Source organism: Rhinolophus hipposideros (genome assembly GCF_964194185.1).
Source record: "Rhinolophus hipposideros genome assembly, chromosome: 18".
In the NCBI taxonomy this organism is placed as follows: domain Eukaryota; kingdom Metazoa; phylum Chordata; class Mammalia; order Chiroptera; family Rhinolophidae; genus Rhinolophus; species Rhinolophus hipposideros.
This window is the reverse complement of record NC_138064.1, coordinates 23,442,063-23,461,607: the sequence shown is the minus strand read 5'-3', so window position 1 is coordinate 23,461,607 and position 19,545 is coordinate 23,442,063. Positions and strand designations below refer to the sequence as shown.

The 19,545-nt window shown below is 35.6% G+C and overlaps 1 protein-coding gene across 1 annotated transcript in view; it reads right to left on the bottom strand.

Moving 5' to 3' along the window:
• Positions 1 to 11,201: 11,201 nt before the first annotated feature.
• AGMO (alkylglycerol monooxygenase) overlaps positions 11,202 to 19,545 on the bottom strand; it is a 310,424-nt gene continuing 302,080 nt past the window's right edge. Inside the window, exon 13 of the mRNA XM_081079360.1 lies at positions 11,202 to 15,810. Coding sequence (XP_080935486.1) covers positions 15,736 to 15,810 — 75 coding nt within the window. The 3' untranslated portion in view covers positions 11,202 to 15,735. The remainder of the gene's footprint in view (positions 15,811 to 19,545) is intronic.

The window sequence follows — 19,545 nt, the reverse complement described above, 5'->3', positions numbered from 1 at the left end:
GTCTGGAAGGAAGCACTGATCAAGGAGAAGCAGAAGCTTACGTTCCCACTGCCCGGCGTATAAACTGGTCTGGTAACACAGAGCAATCTAGCTCCTACTAACTCCAGTGAGGGTTGGACCCTGTCTCTGCTCAAAGAGAAGACGGAATAGGGAATTTCTCATTTTTCACTATTATAAACAATACTGTAGTACCTGAGATTTTTCTGTAGAATACATTTCTAGATGTAGAATGCTTAGATCAAAGGATATGAGTGTTTCAAACACAATACTTTAAAATAATAATAACATGACTATTCTTTACCATCCATTCCATTTTCACTATCATAGAACTTTAATTTACCTTAAGTGAAGCATTATATTTGGAATAAGTACTAGTTATCAAAATTTCAAATTAATTCATCAACAACATAGAGAACTCAAGGCCGGAGAGAATTAAGAATTTAGAATTTTGTCAAAAATGGAAAGGATATTTATTCCGAAATTTTTACTTAAGTATATGTTGTCACCATGCATGGCGTCGTAGTAGATTTTAACATTGTATGTAGGTGACATTACATATTTACCGATCTTCTGAACTAATCATGAGGAAGAAACTACATCACCATCTAGAAGAGCAGCCATGTGATGGCTTTGGAAGGAATGGCTAACGACTTGTATATCATGCTGAAATTTTCTTTCATTACATGATACTAATCTGAATTTACCTTCTTTTACCTTTACACTCCAGTATTCATTCATACCTACTTAATTTATCAAGAGAAAAGTTTTCAACCATCTCACACATTTCTCATTTATATTTCCTTTTCCTCTGGTTGAAGGATCGAAAAGAACCCCATTATCTTGTTTCTTCAGGCTTTGCTCCTCTTCCTTCCTCTGCGTGATGAGGACTGAAACGCCCATGGCTTAAAGACGCAAACCATGTGCAACTTTCTGATCAGCACCAGACTCCATCTTGCCCTTGGGCACGTAAGCTGCCAATGTTTTCAGGATTAGAACTGAATAAGCGAAAGAATGTTCCTTGTTAGTGGTCAAAAAGGGTACGTTGCACAACAGGGGAGTGTAGAGAACGCGTATTGCTATTGACGTTTTCCTGTAACAAGAGGAAACAAAATATGAGAGCCGTTTCAATGTTACTGAAAGTATAGGCTCCTGATAGAACCTGCACCCTGTTGCGCATTTATAAACAAAATGGTGCAGGCATTTTGGTTAGGCTTTTTGAGTAAGGGTCAAAAAGATATGGTCTTATTACTTGTTAGTCTTGAACAATATCACCAAGATATGTCATTTAATCTCTCGAAACCGAGATCTTTTACTTGCCTAGCAGATTAGATAAATTGTGGAGGTATTTATAAAATCACTTTATAAAAAATACGACAAGATAAGTGCACAACTAATAGTCTTAAAACCAGGGGAGAAAATACAGTAATGTAGAGCTATTTTTGTTGGATTTAGATTACTTTTGTCACTTAAGGAATTTGCTTTCTCAAATTTTAGAGACTAAAGGCATAATGGCAGTATTTTTAATTAGGTGAGGTCTATGCATTTGAAACATGCCAAAAAGAAATTGAACAGATTTTAAAAAGTTAGTATGTGAGATAATGAAAAGAAAGAAAAAGGTTTCCTTTGTAGTTTGCACAAACCCCATTCACCCTGGTCTTTACTGTCCTTTAACTTAGCAGCTTCTATATTTATCAAAAATATTCACATTGTTTTCAAAATTCAAAGAGCATAAGAAGGATTATATAATAATGAAAAGAATAACACTAAAAAATAAAAATAAACAGTGTCCTCCTAGCCCACCAAATAGTTCGATTCCTTCAGAAACAAATCCTCTTTCTGTTTTCTGGATTTGGTTTCACTGGTGTTTACCTCACCTCTAAATTTTCTTTTATAACATGTTTTCTTGATCCATAAAATGTATGCAGTGTAGATTTTTTTATAATGATAGGATAGGAATTGGCTCACATCTATCACTTATTACATCTCTATCCTCTCGTACTGCAGAAGACTTTCTTAAATCTCCATTTTTTAATCCATTTTCCATAGACAGCATCTCTTGACCCCTCTGTAAAATAGATTATTGCTTCCATCAGTCTCTCTACTTCTGTTTATCCCCTTCTACCTCCCTATGTGTCTTATATGTGTAGTCTATCATCTTTATATATTTTCCTTGATCCTTCCTGTCTTCAAAGAAAATGAAATTTCTCATATCCGAAACCCACACAGTTGGAAGAAGATCTGCATAAATGGATCTCATGATCCCCATCCATCTTTTTATTTATTTATTTATTTTATTGGGGGGAAGGGGAACAGGTCTTTATTGGGGAACAGTGTGTACTTCCAGGCCTTTTTTCCAAGTCAAGTTGTTGTCCTTTCAATCTTAGTTTTGGAGGGTGCCATTCAGCTTCAAGTTGTTGTCCTTTCAGTCTTAGCTGTGGAGGACGCAGCTCAGCTCCAGGTCCAGTCGCCGTTGCTAGTTGCAGGGGGCAGAGCCCACCATCCCTTGTGGGAGTCCAACCGGCAACCTGTGGTTGAGAGGACGCGCTCCAACCAACTGAGCCATCTGGGAGTTCAGCTGCAGCTCAGCTCAAGGTGCCGTGTTCAATCTTAGTCACAGGGAGCGCTGCCCACCATCCCTTGCGGGTTTTCAGGAATTGAACTGGCAACCTTGTGGTTGAGAGCCCACTGGCCCATGTGGGAATCGAACTGGCAGTCTTCGGTGTAGGAGCATGGACCTCTAACCACCTGAGCCACTGGGCCGCCCTCCCATCCATTCTTCAACAAAGACAATAGAGGGATTTTAATGATTTCAGTTTATTCAACTCAAAGTCACATAACTGCCACTTTTGCAAGTAGTTTTCTATAATGTTCGTGTTACTGGTAAGCACATTTCAATTAGGCAAAAACGTGTGTTTTACCAAATTGATTAAAAACATTGTTAAAAATAATATCTCTGAGGGAAACAGTTTTTGTTTTAATTTATCCATCTTCACTAATCTGAACATTTGGACAATTATCCTATATATACAATCTGTATCTCAAATACCAGGATGATCATTTGAATTTCTAAAACTTCAAGAGAAATAAAATGGCATCTCTCTTTGGAAAGAAGGAAAGGAAGAGAGAGAGAGAGAGAGAGAGAGAGAGAGAGAGAGAGAGAGAGAGAGAGAGAGGAGGGAGGGAGAGAAGAAAAAAGAAAGGAGAGAGGGAGGGAGTGAGTGAAGAAAGATTAAGGGAATCATAAGATCTACAAATGAATTTTTTTATTGTGTGAGTACATTTTCTATTATGTAATACTGGCATTAATAATAAAATAAAAATAAATTATTTTAAACTTGCTCTAGAATATAAAGAAAAAACATATTTTTATATGATTAAAATTTATGGAAATGTCTGTTAAATTCATATTAAAATACAACCTACATTATCATCTTTCAGAATGCCTCCAAAGAGGTCATCATCTTATCTATTGTTATTCGTCAATGTATCATTTTGGTTGAACATTGATTTTAACTAATTTTATCAGGTTCTCTAGAAAAATAAATATAAACAAAAAGACGTGATAGATTTAAAATAGAAAATCTAAGCTCTTCAGTTTGCCTGCCTATTTTTCAGCTTGTAAACATATAGTGTCTTAATTTCCTTCTAACTTTTTGTTATCTCGTTGAAAAAACTTGTTATGAACATAGGTATTTCTGTTTCTGGTAGGTGAATGAGTGAGGTGTAGGCTTTCTAAGTGTGCTGGACATCTTTTAAACCATGCGCTTTGGCTCTATGTGATATATGGCCCAGGGTAAGTAGTTCTTTCATGAAAGATAGCAGGGTTTTTGCCTCGTGACTGCCGGTCTGTATCTCAAGGAGGCCGCCCTTCTCATGTATGCCAGGTATGAACTGTGAAAGGTGCAAGCAGATGAGTTGTCTGAAACATAATCAGGACCAGGGCTAGAACTTTGTTTTTGAAGATTAGAGCCCAAAACTATTGCTCTCTAAGGTTCTAAACCAAAGAGGAATAGCAAAACCCACAATCTATAATGAATATGTGTCTTGTTTTCTGAGGATACTGTTGATTGAATTTTAGTAACACTGCACTGAAGAGAATTGTTAAATTGACCCAGAATCAAACTTAATTAAGCAGGTTCCAACAGTTTGTGGTATGTGTTCTTCCTGACTAATCTTCTAAGTAAAACCCTGTCCAATATGATTTTTCAACACTGTGTATATTGAATTTTAATCATGCATAAGCTAGTTGGTGGTCAAGATGTCCAGTCACACATGCTGTATACTAGACCAACCCATAAAACTCATTTGGGGGCATTTACAGGTGTATCAATATTCTTGTCACTCTCAGTACCTTGACCATTACAGTTGGAGAGTTTTCCTTTTACTGGAAAAGTCAAATCTAAGGCTGGTTACTGTTTTACTAATATTCTGTTGGTAATATGCCACTTGGTAAAATCTGCTTCATGAGTTCCAGAAGGCAATTGGCTCCCAACAATACAAAGGACCATTGCAAGCATTTTTGGTCAGTTTTGATTCAATACAGATTGCAGAATTGTTTTGCTAAACCACATTATTCTTTCAAATGTTTCTTCAGTAGTCGCATATTACATTCTAATGACAATCATTTGCATTTCAGAGCCCCTTTTGCTCCAGAGGTTTTATGGACGAATTCACTCAGAATTCCTCTGCCTTCACTGTGCTTCTCTTGGGTTTGAGAGGAGACTCATGGCTGCTGGACTTTCACATGGCTGTCAGGGATGAGTACCTAGGAAGAAACCCATGAAAACCATCCAGTTTAGGCTCTATCGAGTGTGATGTGCAAAGCAGAATGCTAACATATTTCATACTCGCAGAAAAAAAAAGAAAAAGAAAAAAGGAAGGCTATGCTATGAGCTTTATATCATCACCATTGCTAAAAAACGTTTTGCATGTGAACGTTATGGCTCTTAGACTTCTTATATAACATAAAAGGTAACCTGAATGTTAGGCAGTTCAGTTGGATGTTTGGGCCTAACCAGCTCCCAGTTTTTCTTTCATTGTCTGCCGCCTCCGCCCCCACATGATTCTTTCTCACTCCACTACTGGTGGTCCATGGAGTCTGCTGCAGATGTTTCTCCCACACAGTGGAAACATTCCCTAATATGTCTGTACACTTCCAGGCTCTGCTCATATGGGAAAAGGAAAAATTGGAGAGAAATAATGAATTTCTGGATTGGTCTTATTTCCTTTTGTGCCTTTCAAAAATGCTGAAACAGAGAAGAAAATAACTTGAGACCTATTCATCTTTCCCACACTGCTAGCTATGGAAAGTGGTATATAAAGTGATTATTTCACTTTTAGAAGTAAATAAATAAACAACCTCATGCCATCTTCCAGAAGTCTCAAGATGGCTATTCCATGTTAGAAAACAATATTGTTTAAATTTTGTTTTTTAAAATAGGAGTTATAAATTCTTCATATTTGGAAAATTACAGTATCTGTGGTTTAATCTACATAAAGCATATAGATTGCAACCTGTAATTTTCAAATATTTTTTTATAAAGAGATACTCTTCCCTGTTTGCACAATGGAATATAGGAGCAGCATGCTGAAAATGCAGGACTCAAAGATAGAAGAAGAAAACAACTGCTCTCATTGTCCCCACTCCCCCTCCATTCTCTCTGCACAACTAACTATTTCTTTGCCCTGGAATGGGCATCTTGGGCAGCACACATAATTTACCTCAGTACTCTCAGATAATATAACTCCTTTAGTCACCTGAGTCATCAAAATATTCTCAATTCAAACATTAACATGCCAAAGTCTATGTTTAAAAAACAATTCCAAACTTCATTAGCGTTTCCCCGTCTCTGCTCCCTCCCTGCATTTAGCCCACTATAGGTGAGAAGAGTGAGTTGTGTAAAAGGGATGTTGGAGGTTCAGTTTTGACTTTACTCTGTCATATCTTCACCCTCTCCTGAATTCCAGAACTTAGTCATGCTTGAAGGAGAGGAGAGGAGTCAGGAAAGAGCTTTCCTGGCCACCACTGATTTCATACTGTTTCCCACATTCCCCAGAGGTGTTTGAGGCAAACTACCCACTAAAGACTCTCTGGTAAATTCCTGAGAAGGATGATGCCTCCCCAGCTGCTGTGTCTGGCTCTACCTTCACACCAGCACTTAGCTGTACATCCCAGTATCTCTCAACTTCCGTCTTATCTCCGTAGGTGTCTCATGTTGGCTGTCACACTCACTGCCTCCTTCTAGTCCATGGGAAAACTTGCAAATGAGACCGGCTGCTACAAACACAGTGACTCCCCAAATTCAGCCACTGGACACTCCGTCAGACAGGTATGGGTCAAACAGAAGCCCACTGAGGTCATAAACTTTAGAGGATGACTACTAAGATCTTTATCGAACTTTTTGAAGCTCCACTTACCAAGTTTGAGAAGGAAGGACAGTACTGACACCATTTTTTCTCTTGTGGAAGGAATAACAAGTGGAATCTTCACATCACCAAGCTCTCTCCAGAAATTCTCTCTTCTGTCCTCATTTTCTAAATTCATAAATCTTCTACTTTTTTTGTGAGGGATCAAGCATCTTAGCACTAACTTCAGACAATATAGGTCCTTCATGGTTTTCTATAATCTCACTTGGGAATTTAGGATTACTTGGTAATGATTGCTGTGGGATTTAGCTAAAACTGAGGCTAAAAGAATGTCAGTCTCAAAAAAAAAAAATGTCAGTCTCTTTTTTTTTGGTGGCGGTGGGGGGGGTATATGTGGTCTTAAATAACTAAACAGTTCATTAATTCATTCACATAACAAATATTTATTGAGAACTTTCTATGTGCCAGTTGTTATTTGAATTACTGGGGAAACAGTACTGTAAAAAAAACAAATTCCTGCTCTCATGGACACTTGGTAGAGAAAACAAAATAAACAAGAAAAATAAACAAAACAAAAGCATGTTACATAAGTAATAAGGAGACAAATATAGAATACTCTTTTGGGCTGTGTGTGTGTGTGTGTGTGTGTGTGTGTGTGTGTGTGTGAAATTTTAGTGAGAGAAGACTACATTGAGAACATGGCGTTTGATTAAAGACCAGGTGAGATGGGAGAACAAATCATACAAAATGCATTAGTTTGCTAGGGCTACTGTAATAATGTGCCACAAACTGGTAGGCTTAAACAGAAATTTATTGTCTCAGGGTTCTCGTGGCTAGAGGTCCAAGATGAAGTTGTCAGCAAGGTCTGTTTCTTCTGAAGCTTTAAGACAGAATATGTTCCATATTCTAGCTTCTGGTAGTTTGCTGACAATCTTTGTTGTTCTTTGGTGGATACATCACTTCGATTTCTGCCTTCATTTTAACATTACATTCTCCCTGTATGTGTATTTGCTCAAACTTCCACATTTTATAAGGACACCAGTCATATTGAGTTAAGGTCCATGCTACTCTCATATAACCTCATCTTAACTAATTACATCTGTAACAACCCTATTTCCAAATAAGGGCACATTTTTAGGTGGGAGAAGGGGTTAAGACTTGAACATATGAATTTGGGGGGACACAATTGAACCCGTAATGCAAACATCTGGACAAAGACATTCCAGGCAGATGAAACAGTGAGTATAAATTTCTGAGGCAGGTTCAGGGAAATCTGAAAGATGAGGAGTCCAGAGTGGCTGGAGAGAAGTGGGTGAGGGCTGAGGGCTGTAGGAGACAGATTCAGAGAAGTAATATGAAGAGTCAAGACAATGTAAGATTTTACATATTGTAGTGCATGTGTTAGTTTTTACTCTGAGTGAAATAAGTAGCCATAGAATGGTTTTAAGAAGAAGATTACTATTATATGGTATATCTTAACAGAATTATTCTAGTTGCATTCTGAAAATAGACTAAAGAGAAGCAAGTTAGAAAAAGTGAAACGAATTTTGAGGTATAATATTAAGAAGAAATGATAGTGGCTTGAACGAAAGTGGTGCAGGTTGAAGGGATGTAATAAGCAATGAAGTTCTGAATATATTTTGAGGGTCATTCAACTCATATCACTGGATGTTTGTTGGGTGAGGTATGAGAGAAAAAGAGGATCCCATGACAATTATGTCTAATATGAGAGGTGGTACAGCATAGCTATAAAGAATGACAGTATAGATTCTGGAACCAAAATCCTGGTTCAAATTCTGGCATTTCCACTGCTAGTTGTGTGATCTTCTATGAGTTGTTTAATCTCTCTCCCATTCAGTTTTTCCAGCTGAAAAGTGGGTAATACTATCTACCTCAGAAGGTTGTTGTGAGGATTAAATGAGTAAAATACAATGTAAAAAGACATGTAAAATACAACAAATAGTGTGTGGCACATAGTAAATGCTACGTGAGATTTTTTTTAATTACTGTATTTGAAGAGTCAAACTCAATAGGGTACAAGTTTTGTAATTTTGTAATTAAAGGGGGATTATCGGCCAAAGATATACATCTGGGGTATTCAGCCTATAGATGGTGTGAGTACTATGAGATTGGATGATAACATCTAGCTAGATTGGATGATGACATCCAGCTAGTGAGTGTAGACAATTAAGAATGGTCAAGGATAGAGTTCTATACCTGAACACTGAGAGGATTAGGAGATAAGGAGATGAGAAAATCCAGCAACGGGAAGCTGTCAGTCCAGAGAATAATTAGGTGAGTGAATTGTCCTGTAAACTGAGAGCAGAAAGTATTTTAAGGAGGACAGTGTGGTAACAGTGTCAAACGTAGCTGAAGAGTCAAGTAAAATAACGGCTGTTAACTGGCCATTGGATTTAACAACAATGGGTGTTGTGCTGACTTTTACAAGAGCAATTTCAACGGAGCAGTGGGGTGGCATGAGCCAATTAGAGTGTGTCCAAGGGAAAAATGGAAGGAGAGAAGCTGGAAAAAAAGATTATAGATAACTCTCTGAAGGAAATTTAAGGTAAAGCAATAGAGTAAATACTGCTAACTGAAAGCAAAGAAGGAATGAAGTAACTTTTTTTTTTAAAGTTGGGGAAAAAATAACAGTATTTTTGTATGTTGTTAGGAATGATCCAGTAGACAGAGGAAAATTGAGAATTACAGAAGCTATATCTGAGTAAGCTCGGGTGGATGGGAACTGGGGTTGCAAGCATAGAGTTTAGCCCTATTTTAGAGTAGGAAGAGCTCATTAATAGGAACAGGGTTAGATGGTATATTAGATGAAGTTCTTCTTGATGATTTCTAACATTTTCATTTTTCTTCAATGAAATAAGGAACTAGGTCATTAAACAAGAGTAAAGACATGTTGAAAGTTTGTAGAGCATGAAACAGTCATCAAGGACCATAGCAGAGTGAATAGGACTGTAAAGTGTCATATGATTGCTAGATGGAATTAAGAGCTCACTTGGGGTATGTAATCATGGATAGCTGGAGCAGTTTTGTGGTTGTGTGCTTTTCTCTATGCACATTTAGCTATAAGAGTGCAGACACAGAGCAGACCGACAGCTTGATTTAATTCCTTTTGTGATTCAGTAATACCAAAACAACTACTATAATGATTGGCCATGAAATTCAAGATCTAAAAAAGTAAGTAAATACATGAGGAAGGGAGAGACAATGGAGAAGTGGTAGAAAAGTCTCAATGGGGCAAATATTGGCAGTAGAGTACCAAAGATACTGAGGTGGAAAGGAAAGATGCAGTTATGAGACAGTAGGATGTTTGAACTTGAGACTATGGCAGAATTGCAGCTATTGTTAATGACAACATGGCTTATGTAAAGTGGATAGCACAATCATTGGGGCAAGAAAATCAAGGAACTGAGATGCTAGAATAGTAGAATTTATGTGGATACTGAATTACTGAGAATTATGGAAGAGGAGTATTGGAGAAAATGGCAATGAGCCACCAGCAAAAGTCTTCAAGGAATTAGGGGAGTAGTAAGAACTACCGTGAGGAAATTGACCTGTATTATTAAAGGGATTTACAAATAGGGGTTCACAAGATCCCCTAAGAGAGAAAAGATTCCGATCAATTTTGACTTATTTTAGGATTTATTTTTTGATTTCCAAAGACCTATGAAAATAAGTTGCCATTCTATAAAATTTTCAAAGCCTCCATTCCATTACAGAACTGGAAGGCAACTCAACTTGGTGTTACAATCACTGCTGGCTGAATTTGTCAGCCAATAGAATGTTAAGGGGCAATCTCTCTACTATCAGCTGCATCTGCAGCACTTCCCCAGCACATGGGGGGGGGGGTCTCCTGAGGACACAGAGTTGTGGCTATGAATTTCAATCATCAACATACCCAAATAAAGCTAACTTTTATATTTGATATTTGCCTCTCATATGTTCCAGTACAGAGAAGTAAAGACAAGGAAAGCTATTTCTTGTTGCATTTTTTAACCCGATAGATTACATTTCTAAAAAAATACTGCAATAGTTCCTTAAATAAATGTTGTTTACCATTTACATTTCATAATACATTTAAAACCTGAATGCTTTTCTGATACAGTAAGCAATTTCCTTTTGTGTTCTGGGACTTTCACTGCTGGTCCACAGGGCTGACCACACTCACATATATCCAATGACCTGAATTTCCTGACTTGTTTGTGTAGATTTCCAAGGGCTATATACTCAGTGAACATCTGTTTGTTTGTTTTTCATTTGAGAGGAAATATTCACTAAGGAACTACCTGAGATTTTTCACTCCAAAAGAGTGAAAAGAAGGCAAGGAAGTAATTTATCAACTAGTAAATCAGAAGTTAAGGTAGACTACATTTCATGTAAAACAGTTTTAACTTAAATTAATAGAAAAGATAAGTAAGGGAGAGGAAATGGAAGGACGCGAATAAAATAGAGAAAGCAAAGAAAACACACATAGGCATTAGAAGAAGAAGAATGTCTGTAAAGTAAGAATTAGAGTTTATTAATTGTTCTAGTATTCTTAAATGGATGAGGGTGAATTTTAGTTTTTGTACTATACCGTGATAGTTCCCTTGTCTTCGAAGTTTGTCCCCATTGGCTTGATTCCAATAAGCATACGCTGAAATAAAACCTCATTGAATCATTATTGATCAAAGTCCAAATTTGATCATAGTTTTAAAAGAAATGTAGCTATACTACTTTAAAATATGGAAGTAATTTGGATAAGCTGATCATTGGAAGGTCAGAGTTATAGGAACCGTAGACATGGTCAGGATCAGTGCTCACATTTTTTTTTTTTTTTTGATGCAAAACCTGAAATATCCAATGATCACACTGGGTTTTGAGGCTTGTGTTCTTACTAAATCAAAATTCCAATGTTCCTACCAGGCATTTTCATTTTTAAAAAGATCCACAGATAATCATAATGCATAAAGACAAAGCCTACTTCTTCCTGTTTTCTGTAATGTAAATATGCAAGTTAGATTTTTGGATCTGTTGCTGCTAAAACAAAGGAAGGATTGAAAGGATTGAAAGATTGAATTTATGATTGATGGATACTGGGATTCTGGAATAGTTGGAATTTTGACTAGAGAGATATTAGAGTCATGGAATTCCAAAAAGAAGACAACCCACACCAGGAAAGTATCAATGCTTGCTTATTTGTTTCTTTTGCTAATAACATTTTCTGAGTCTTTGGGGAGGGAAGAGTTTAATTTGTTATGCTATTGAGAAGAAAGGGTGGCAGACTAGAGTGTGATTTAAAAAATGCTATAAGACTAGATAGAACATTTTCTGTTAAATTTTCTTTCACTGAGGCAGGCTTAAAATGGAGCTCAGCCTGCTCATAATGCTGATGAGCATCAAAAAATGTTTTAAGATTCTGAAAGCCAAACTAGCCTCTGTATATGGAATCTTTCCTTGGGATTCTGGAAGCTGCAAATATACAAAAAGTAAAAAAGAAAGGAGAAGGAATAAAAAAGGGAGCTCATTTTCTAACTACCATTGCTCTCTGATAAATCACATTTCTGTCCACCATAGTGTATGCCTTACTTTAAAGAGTTCTACTCAATAGTTGTATTTCAGATTCCACACTGAATGACTGAATTGTCTACCACCAGTAAAGTAAAATTTGAGCACCTCTCTAAACAATAATGTAAGCTAGTTATATTAAATTTAACAAGGGTTCATATAGTTTGGTGGTTAACTAAATTTCAGATACACAATTATAGATCCACACATTGCTAAATATCATGGCCATGAGATGATTAGGTTTAACAAAAATAATTAGAACATGGTAAAGGCAAAGTAAGTGATATAAGAAAAAGAGCTAAAGAAATAGGCAATTCCAACAAATCAAATCAAGCACAAGAATGGATTTATTTTAGACATATAGCAATTCTATAAATAAACCTAGTCTTAGAAAGATTAGATATTCTGTACCCATTCACCCAGTGAATGAATCCATCCTATAACTAAAGTACCTCCTCTGAGCTTTATTTTGTATGTTGGAACATCAAATTGAATAGGAACTACTCTGAACTTAAACTCTCGAGCCTATATATTTTAAAAGATTTGCCTTGGATATATGATATCATGGAATGGAGAAACATCATGGACTTTGATGTTGAACTTCAGAGGTTTGAATTTTTCTTTTGGCCACCAATTATGCATTACATGCCTGAGCAATTTCTTAACCTCTTCAGCCTCAGAGTTCTCTTCTGCAAAATGGTATTAACAGCACTTTGTTTCCAGGATTTTAGAGACTAAATCCAATAATGCTAGTTGAGTAGGACTCAATAAACAAAGGTATCTTCCTTCTCTCTATCCCTATTAGTAGATTAGTAAACCTGAGGATATTTACAATTATGTGCAAAGTCAGTTTGCATCCTTTTATTCAAAGTGGTAATTCATGATACCTATATTTAGTGCGTTTCCTCTTGAGAGCATGAGAGTTAAAGTGCTTCCAGTCAAGAGTATGCATAAATTACATGGCATCACTCAAGATCAATTTACAACATTAATAATAGTTATATGATCTGCCATCAGGCATTAGTCCTTGGCAAGAGAAAACTGGTCTGGAAAATTAACAAGGTTGAAGGTGAAGAACAAAATGACCCAGTTAACACACAGTGGACCTGGGAACACAACTTATCTGGGAATCACCTCCACTTTGAAAGGCCTGAAAATTTGTAGCTTGAAAATGTCTGCATTTCTAAAAGAGAATCATTTATAATCAGCAAGGATAGCTGAGAGGAAAAAAAGAGAATGGGTAAATTTGAGTTTACTTCAACCTGAACTTTACCATAAAAGCATCTTTTATCATTTTTGAATTCTTTATTTCCACTATTAACCTCATTTCGAGGCCACTCGTATAAATTCACATATACTCAAGCATACGTAAATATTTATACATGACTCATGGGGAAACCATTAAATTATTCTGACATACTAAAAACCTATGTTAGAGATTTGTGAAACCTTCTTCTCTTTGTCATTGCTGAAAGGTGTAACCTATAGACTGAAGAGTCCTTAGGATGTAGAATATGGGTATTCAGAAATTTTAGGCTAAAAATTTAGCAATTTCAAGCCAGCAGAGGGCCCCCGGCTTTAACACGATTTTATTATGTGCAAAGTCCAGCAAGAACTGTTGGTAGGGACAAAAGTAGGATTTAATGTTTGTTATGGGTTTAAGTGTTTGCTCTACTCTGTGTTAAATTAAGAAGTATAAACAGATGAATGAAGCCAGGCCAAGTCCTACCTCTGATGCCTGAGAGATAATTTGTTAATTTGTCTTTTATGTAAAATTTAATCTCCCTCTGCTTTTCCAGTTTGAAAAACAAATGTGCTTTAAGCCTGCCTCATGAGTCCACATAGACACCTGCAATATGATTCTTTTAATATTCCATATTTTTCTCTGTTCAAAGCTTCAATGACATATATTTTTAAATGAGGTTAACCAACTGATTGGTGTCTTTATCGTGTCAATGAATATTGGCAAAGCTCAATGAAGGACAGTATTAATTGATTTAGTGCTTATAACTCTGATTACTTAAACTGTAACTTTCCATCTAAGAAATATTGGAAGAAGGGAAGAAAAAAAATTGAACTGTTTTCAGTCTTTCCCTCTTTGAACCTTACCCTGCTTGTCTTTGTCAGTTCCCTTGTTTTGAAACAGTTGGCAGATTTTTACAATCCCAATGAATAATGTACACGCACTGACTGGGGCAATTTTAGTTAAAGAGTTTTATTAACATTATCAGGATATTTTAAAATAACACTGAATCACTGCATGTCCCCAAATCTGGAAATTGACCAAACATATTAGAAATATGTAACACAAATTAATCTGTTGAATAAACTAATTCTGACAAATCCTATTCATTTTCATTTCAGTGATGTCTTTTTCTGTAATGTTGCTCCTTAGTTTATGGGGTTTTCTAAAGTAAATGTCATCTAAGGTAGACAACTAATGTTACACATTTTTTATGATGACAAATATGCATGTAAGTACAATTTTAGTAGAATGGTTTCATATAGCAAAGATGTCAGAAAAGGTGCATTTTTATCTCCCTATTTGTTTAATCAGTGCACAAAATGTATCGTATGAAAAATTGGGGTGGACTCAGAGAGAAAGGAGAAGTAAAAATTGATGGAAGAAATAGCAGTAACTTAAGATATACAGATAACACCATCTTATTGACAGAAAGTAATAATGATCTGAAATGACTTCTGATGAAAGTGAAAGAAGAAAGTGCCAAAGCAGGACTGCGTTTGAACATTGAGAAGACAAAAATCGTGACTAGAGAAGAAATATACAACTTCAACATAGACAATGAAGACATTGAAATTGTTAAATATTTTACTTACTTTGATTCAGTTATCACTTTAAATGGAAACTGAAGCCAAGAAAGCAAGAGAAGGCTGAGACACAGCAGGGCAGCAATGGAAGAATGAGGAAAGATAATCAAGAGAGCAAAGATGTGTCATTAGAGATCAAGGCTCCGATCATCCACACCCTCTTATTCCCAATTACTATGTAGAGATGTGAAAGTTAGACAGTGAAGAAGACTGATAAGAAAAAACAAATAGTGTTCTTTTGAAATATGGTGTCAGAGGGGAGCTCGATAAATAGATACCTTGGACCAACAGGAACATGAACAAGTGGTTCCTAGAGCAAATCAAGCCAGAAACATCACTGGAGGCAAAATTGACAAAATTGAAGTTGTCCTACTTCAGGCACATTATGAGAAGTCAGGGCTCTTTAGAAAAGACAGTAATGCTGGGAAAAACAGAAGGCAGTAGGAAAAGAGGAAGTCCAAAGATGAGATGGATTGACTTCATAAAAGTAGCCCTAGAATTGAGTCTCCACGAGCTGAGCAGGGCTGTTGAGGACGGCACATTATGCACATCACTCATTCAGAGTCACAAGGAGTTGTAGCAGACTCAATGGCACAGAACACAATTACAACTTTAGCAAAAAGAAAAGGAAAAGTTGTCAAGTCAATGCACATGAATTCTTCATTCGTTTTACTGTCTTTAAGTTTTCTCCTTTCCTTTTTCCATTGGCTTAGATGTTACCAGTGGATATATTAAAAACATCATTATATTTGAAATAATTTGTTTTCAACCCTAGCAATAAAGGAAAGTAACTGCAACTGACTTTTATTTTAATAGAAAATAATAAATGTGGAAAGCAATCAAGAGTAAATAAGCATATTTACCTTTCATTAAATAAATGGTTTATATAATTACTATATAAGATAATTATTTTTATAGTCAGTAGTAATATATTGTGGCTGTAGACAACTGATTAAAACAAGAGAATTGTGTACAAACTTATTTCCAAAGGCCAGAGGCAAGTTGTCTCATGCTTCTTACTCCCCAGAAAGCAATGCAGATGGAAAAAAATATCTGAAGAAATAAAACACAAAAAGGAAAAACAATTAAAATTGAATCAATCCTTTCATTCAACTAAGTTAACAATGTGGAGAAAATAAACATAAATGTTTTAGGCAGTTAAATAATTCAAATTGAATGTAGCAGTTGTTCATAGAATTTAGCCAACCCAGCTTCAAAAACATTATGTGAGGACAAGGGAGTATGTGGGAGTAAAAAGCTTTGTTTCTATGGCTTTTTTTTTTTTTTTTTAATCTCTCAAATCCGGGTCATTTATAGGAATGAGGCTAAGTAAGGTAGATATTCAATGAAATAGAACTTTCTTCTGCATTTGGGCATACTGAATGTTGAATGTATTGTATTAAATAGTCTTATTATTTATATAGTTTAAGAAACTTTTGGAAAAGGAGAAATAAAAACCTTATTAAAGAATAATTCCTCTTTTAGGCAATGTGATCTACTACATGAATTAAATTCTTAACACTACTGCTGACTTACTTTCTCAGTCTTTTGATCTTACAAAAATATAACAGCCAAATTCTCCTTAAAATTGCAGACATAACTAAGTCATAATCAGCAGCCATAAGAGTTTATTGAGTTTCCTCTTTACTTTTAAGTAATACCACATATTCCCAATAAATCACTCCAAAGTAACCAAATAAAACTCTTGATTTCTAAGAATCCTAATAGGAATGACTATACAGTCATCCTTAGTAAGAATTCATGGTTGCAGAATTTTTCATTATGCATAATCAAAATGCCATAATGCTACAATACACGTCTGTCTACTCTTGAGGTAAAATCTAGGCCCTAGTCGTAGTCTTTAGACTGTCAGATCTCTGCTAGGCTAACTCTTCTCGTTACTATTACCTACGCACCAAAATAAGCTATAGGATTGCTTACATGATCTCCATTTTAGGTGTTATTAGTATGATGATGAAAAAAAGTGATGCCCAAACAGCTGGAGTTACTAGGATAGCTATGTAAGAGTTTCTCCAATAAGAGTTTATTATTGTGCTAACTTCCTCTCCAAACTATTAAAATATGACCAGTTGCCTCTCCCCTGAAAGAAGACCAGTATTTCTGAAAGATCCATAAAACTATACAAAGGAGCACGTTTAAGTAATAAGAAGGAGGCATGGGGAACATTCTGGGGTGATGGACTGAAGTGAAGGCGAGGCCATTAACTGAGACCAGCCATTAATTCATAGAAAATAACCTGAACTGTGGTAATTTTTCTATTAAAGACTGAACATGGAAAACAACATAAAAAATAATAAACTCTCCTAAACATTGATAGTTAGATTTTATCAGTAGGTTATTCAGTTTCGTATGAATCTTCTGGTTCTTTGCAGAGAACGAGTATTCTTTACATTAGCCAATCTGATAGTTTTCTTCAAATCCATGCAGCCCTTTCAGCCTATGACACCCACAATATAAAAAAAAAAAAAAAAGAAAAACAACTAAATAAAATCAACATTATATTGAAGCAGAAGTCAAGAATAATATTAACATTTTGGAGTTACTACAGAAATCAAATATAATATATTTAAAGTCTGGTTTTGATTTTGTTTCTTTTGACTGTAATTCAAGAAAGGTGACCTCATGGGATTTCTCATGATGGTGCCAGGTAAAATAATACTAGGATTGGGGAGTATTTGTGAAAGGCCTTAGATTGTGCAGTGAATTACACTTGTCTATGAAGATGGGTTAATGTGGACAGAGGGGTAGCTTAGAAGACAATTTTCAAATGGGACAGAGATGAAAAATCTATAATATCAGGATAGTTTAATTTGGATCCATAATACTCATTGAGCAACTAATGATATCTTGTGTTGTGTAAGACACTAGAATCTGAAATTTGGCAAAAATGTTTTTAATTGGTTTTGAATCTAGTGCCTAGGTTTACAAGGATTATTTCCATGAGTGAAGTTTAGGGAGAATGATTCCAGTGAAACCTCTAATAGTGTATGTAAAATTTTGTGAGTATGCCATAATTCTTCTCTTTTTCACTCCCCACCTCCTAGATGATCCACACATTCATTTGGGATCCCAGAAATATTAAGAATTTATGATTTAACAAAACGAGTGAAAAAGATTAGAATTTTTGTTGATGCGTTTGTTGTTAATCCACCATTTCACAATCAAGTGCTACTTCCTTTAAGGTCCATCCTTAAGTAAAACACAAAGATCTTGTCTTTTCCAATTTTCTAAAATGCTTTTAGCTTATTACTAAAAAAATTGCAATGTTGTACCCTTTGCAGTTTTATTTTGTTTCTCTGTTTATTTTTTTCTAGGTCCATATGTATTATTCCTCCAAATAGATGGGGGGAAGAAGCTGATGCATAGAGGTCAAATTCAGATTTAAATTACTGCACAGTGAGATCTTTGCTTCAGCTAGGTGTTGTCCTAGGTACCTTTACAAGATTATGATGTTTAATTATTATCAGAAACCATGGAAGATTGGTAACCAGTTTGCTGATAAAGCAAGGGGAACTCAGAATTTATGTGGTTTACCAAGAAATCACAAACTACAAAATAACAGAGCCTGAGATGAAGTTTTTCGTTTACTTAGTGTCCCCCAGAAAATCTAACCGCACATCCTTGAAAGTGAGTTCAATGAATATGAACATCAATAGTGAATTCATTTCCTCTTTTTTAGTCATCACCTGCACTTTCCTAGTGATTTTTGAGTCAGAAAATGCTAGGTTTCTGAGACCTTTTCAAAATCAATATTTTAAGTAAATGGAGTTTTATATATATATATAATGAAATCCAGATTGGCACAGGGGCATAGAAATTATGTAAAATGAATATGTCCTTCTGAAAATGCGTATAACTCTGAAATAGTAACCCTGTTCCATTAGAAAATAAGCAAATAAAACAGATTTGCTAGTATAATTTTGAATATATCTGTGTGTGAGTGAGTGTGTGTGTGTGTTTGATCTAACTATACATTTAATACATAATTTTAAACTACAAAATTATTCAACATGGGCTCAATATAACCACTTGATTATTGTAGTCATTCCACTTTATATTTTCTCTGGCCCAAACTTTCTCTTGATTTCATATTAAGCTGTTTATTTAAGTCTTTCATAGTTGATTAGATTACATGTATCACTTTAGATCATTCATTAACACATTTTTCAATCAATTACTTGTTAAATGAAGATAGGAGAATTACTACTTAGGCTTTTATAAGAATAAAATGGCAACCATAGTGGGTTTTTTTGCAATATTCTTCCCTAATCTACAGATATGTTTCAGGAGATGTATAAACTCAACGAATACTTATTTTATCCTAAGTTTATCCCATGATTTTAACAGCTGGATTCAAAATATGAAATAGAGGAAGTTCACTCTTGGTGTCAAGCCCTCCTTGTGCTAACACATCATTAGGGGCCCTGGTCTTCAGGCTATTTCCTTGACTTCCCAGGGCCCTTGACTCTGATACCTGAACTTTGTCCCATGCAGACGCTCTCCATGTTTCCTTCACCCCTTTCTAAAAAGTTCATCAATTGGCAGGTGGCTAATCTGAGACACTAATCCATAATAAAGCACCAGTGGGAACTGATGTGTTATTCTGCTGGTTATGTTTGTGTTTTAAGATTAAAAATAGCTCTATATATGAGCCTGTCAACCATTTAATCTTAAAGGGAGAAAATTGTATAAGAAGAAGTATTTGTGTGCATGTGGCATTTCCTCAAACTGCTACCCCATAAATTACAAATGTAATGGATTGTTCTT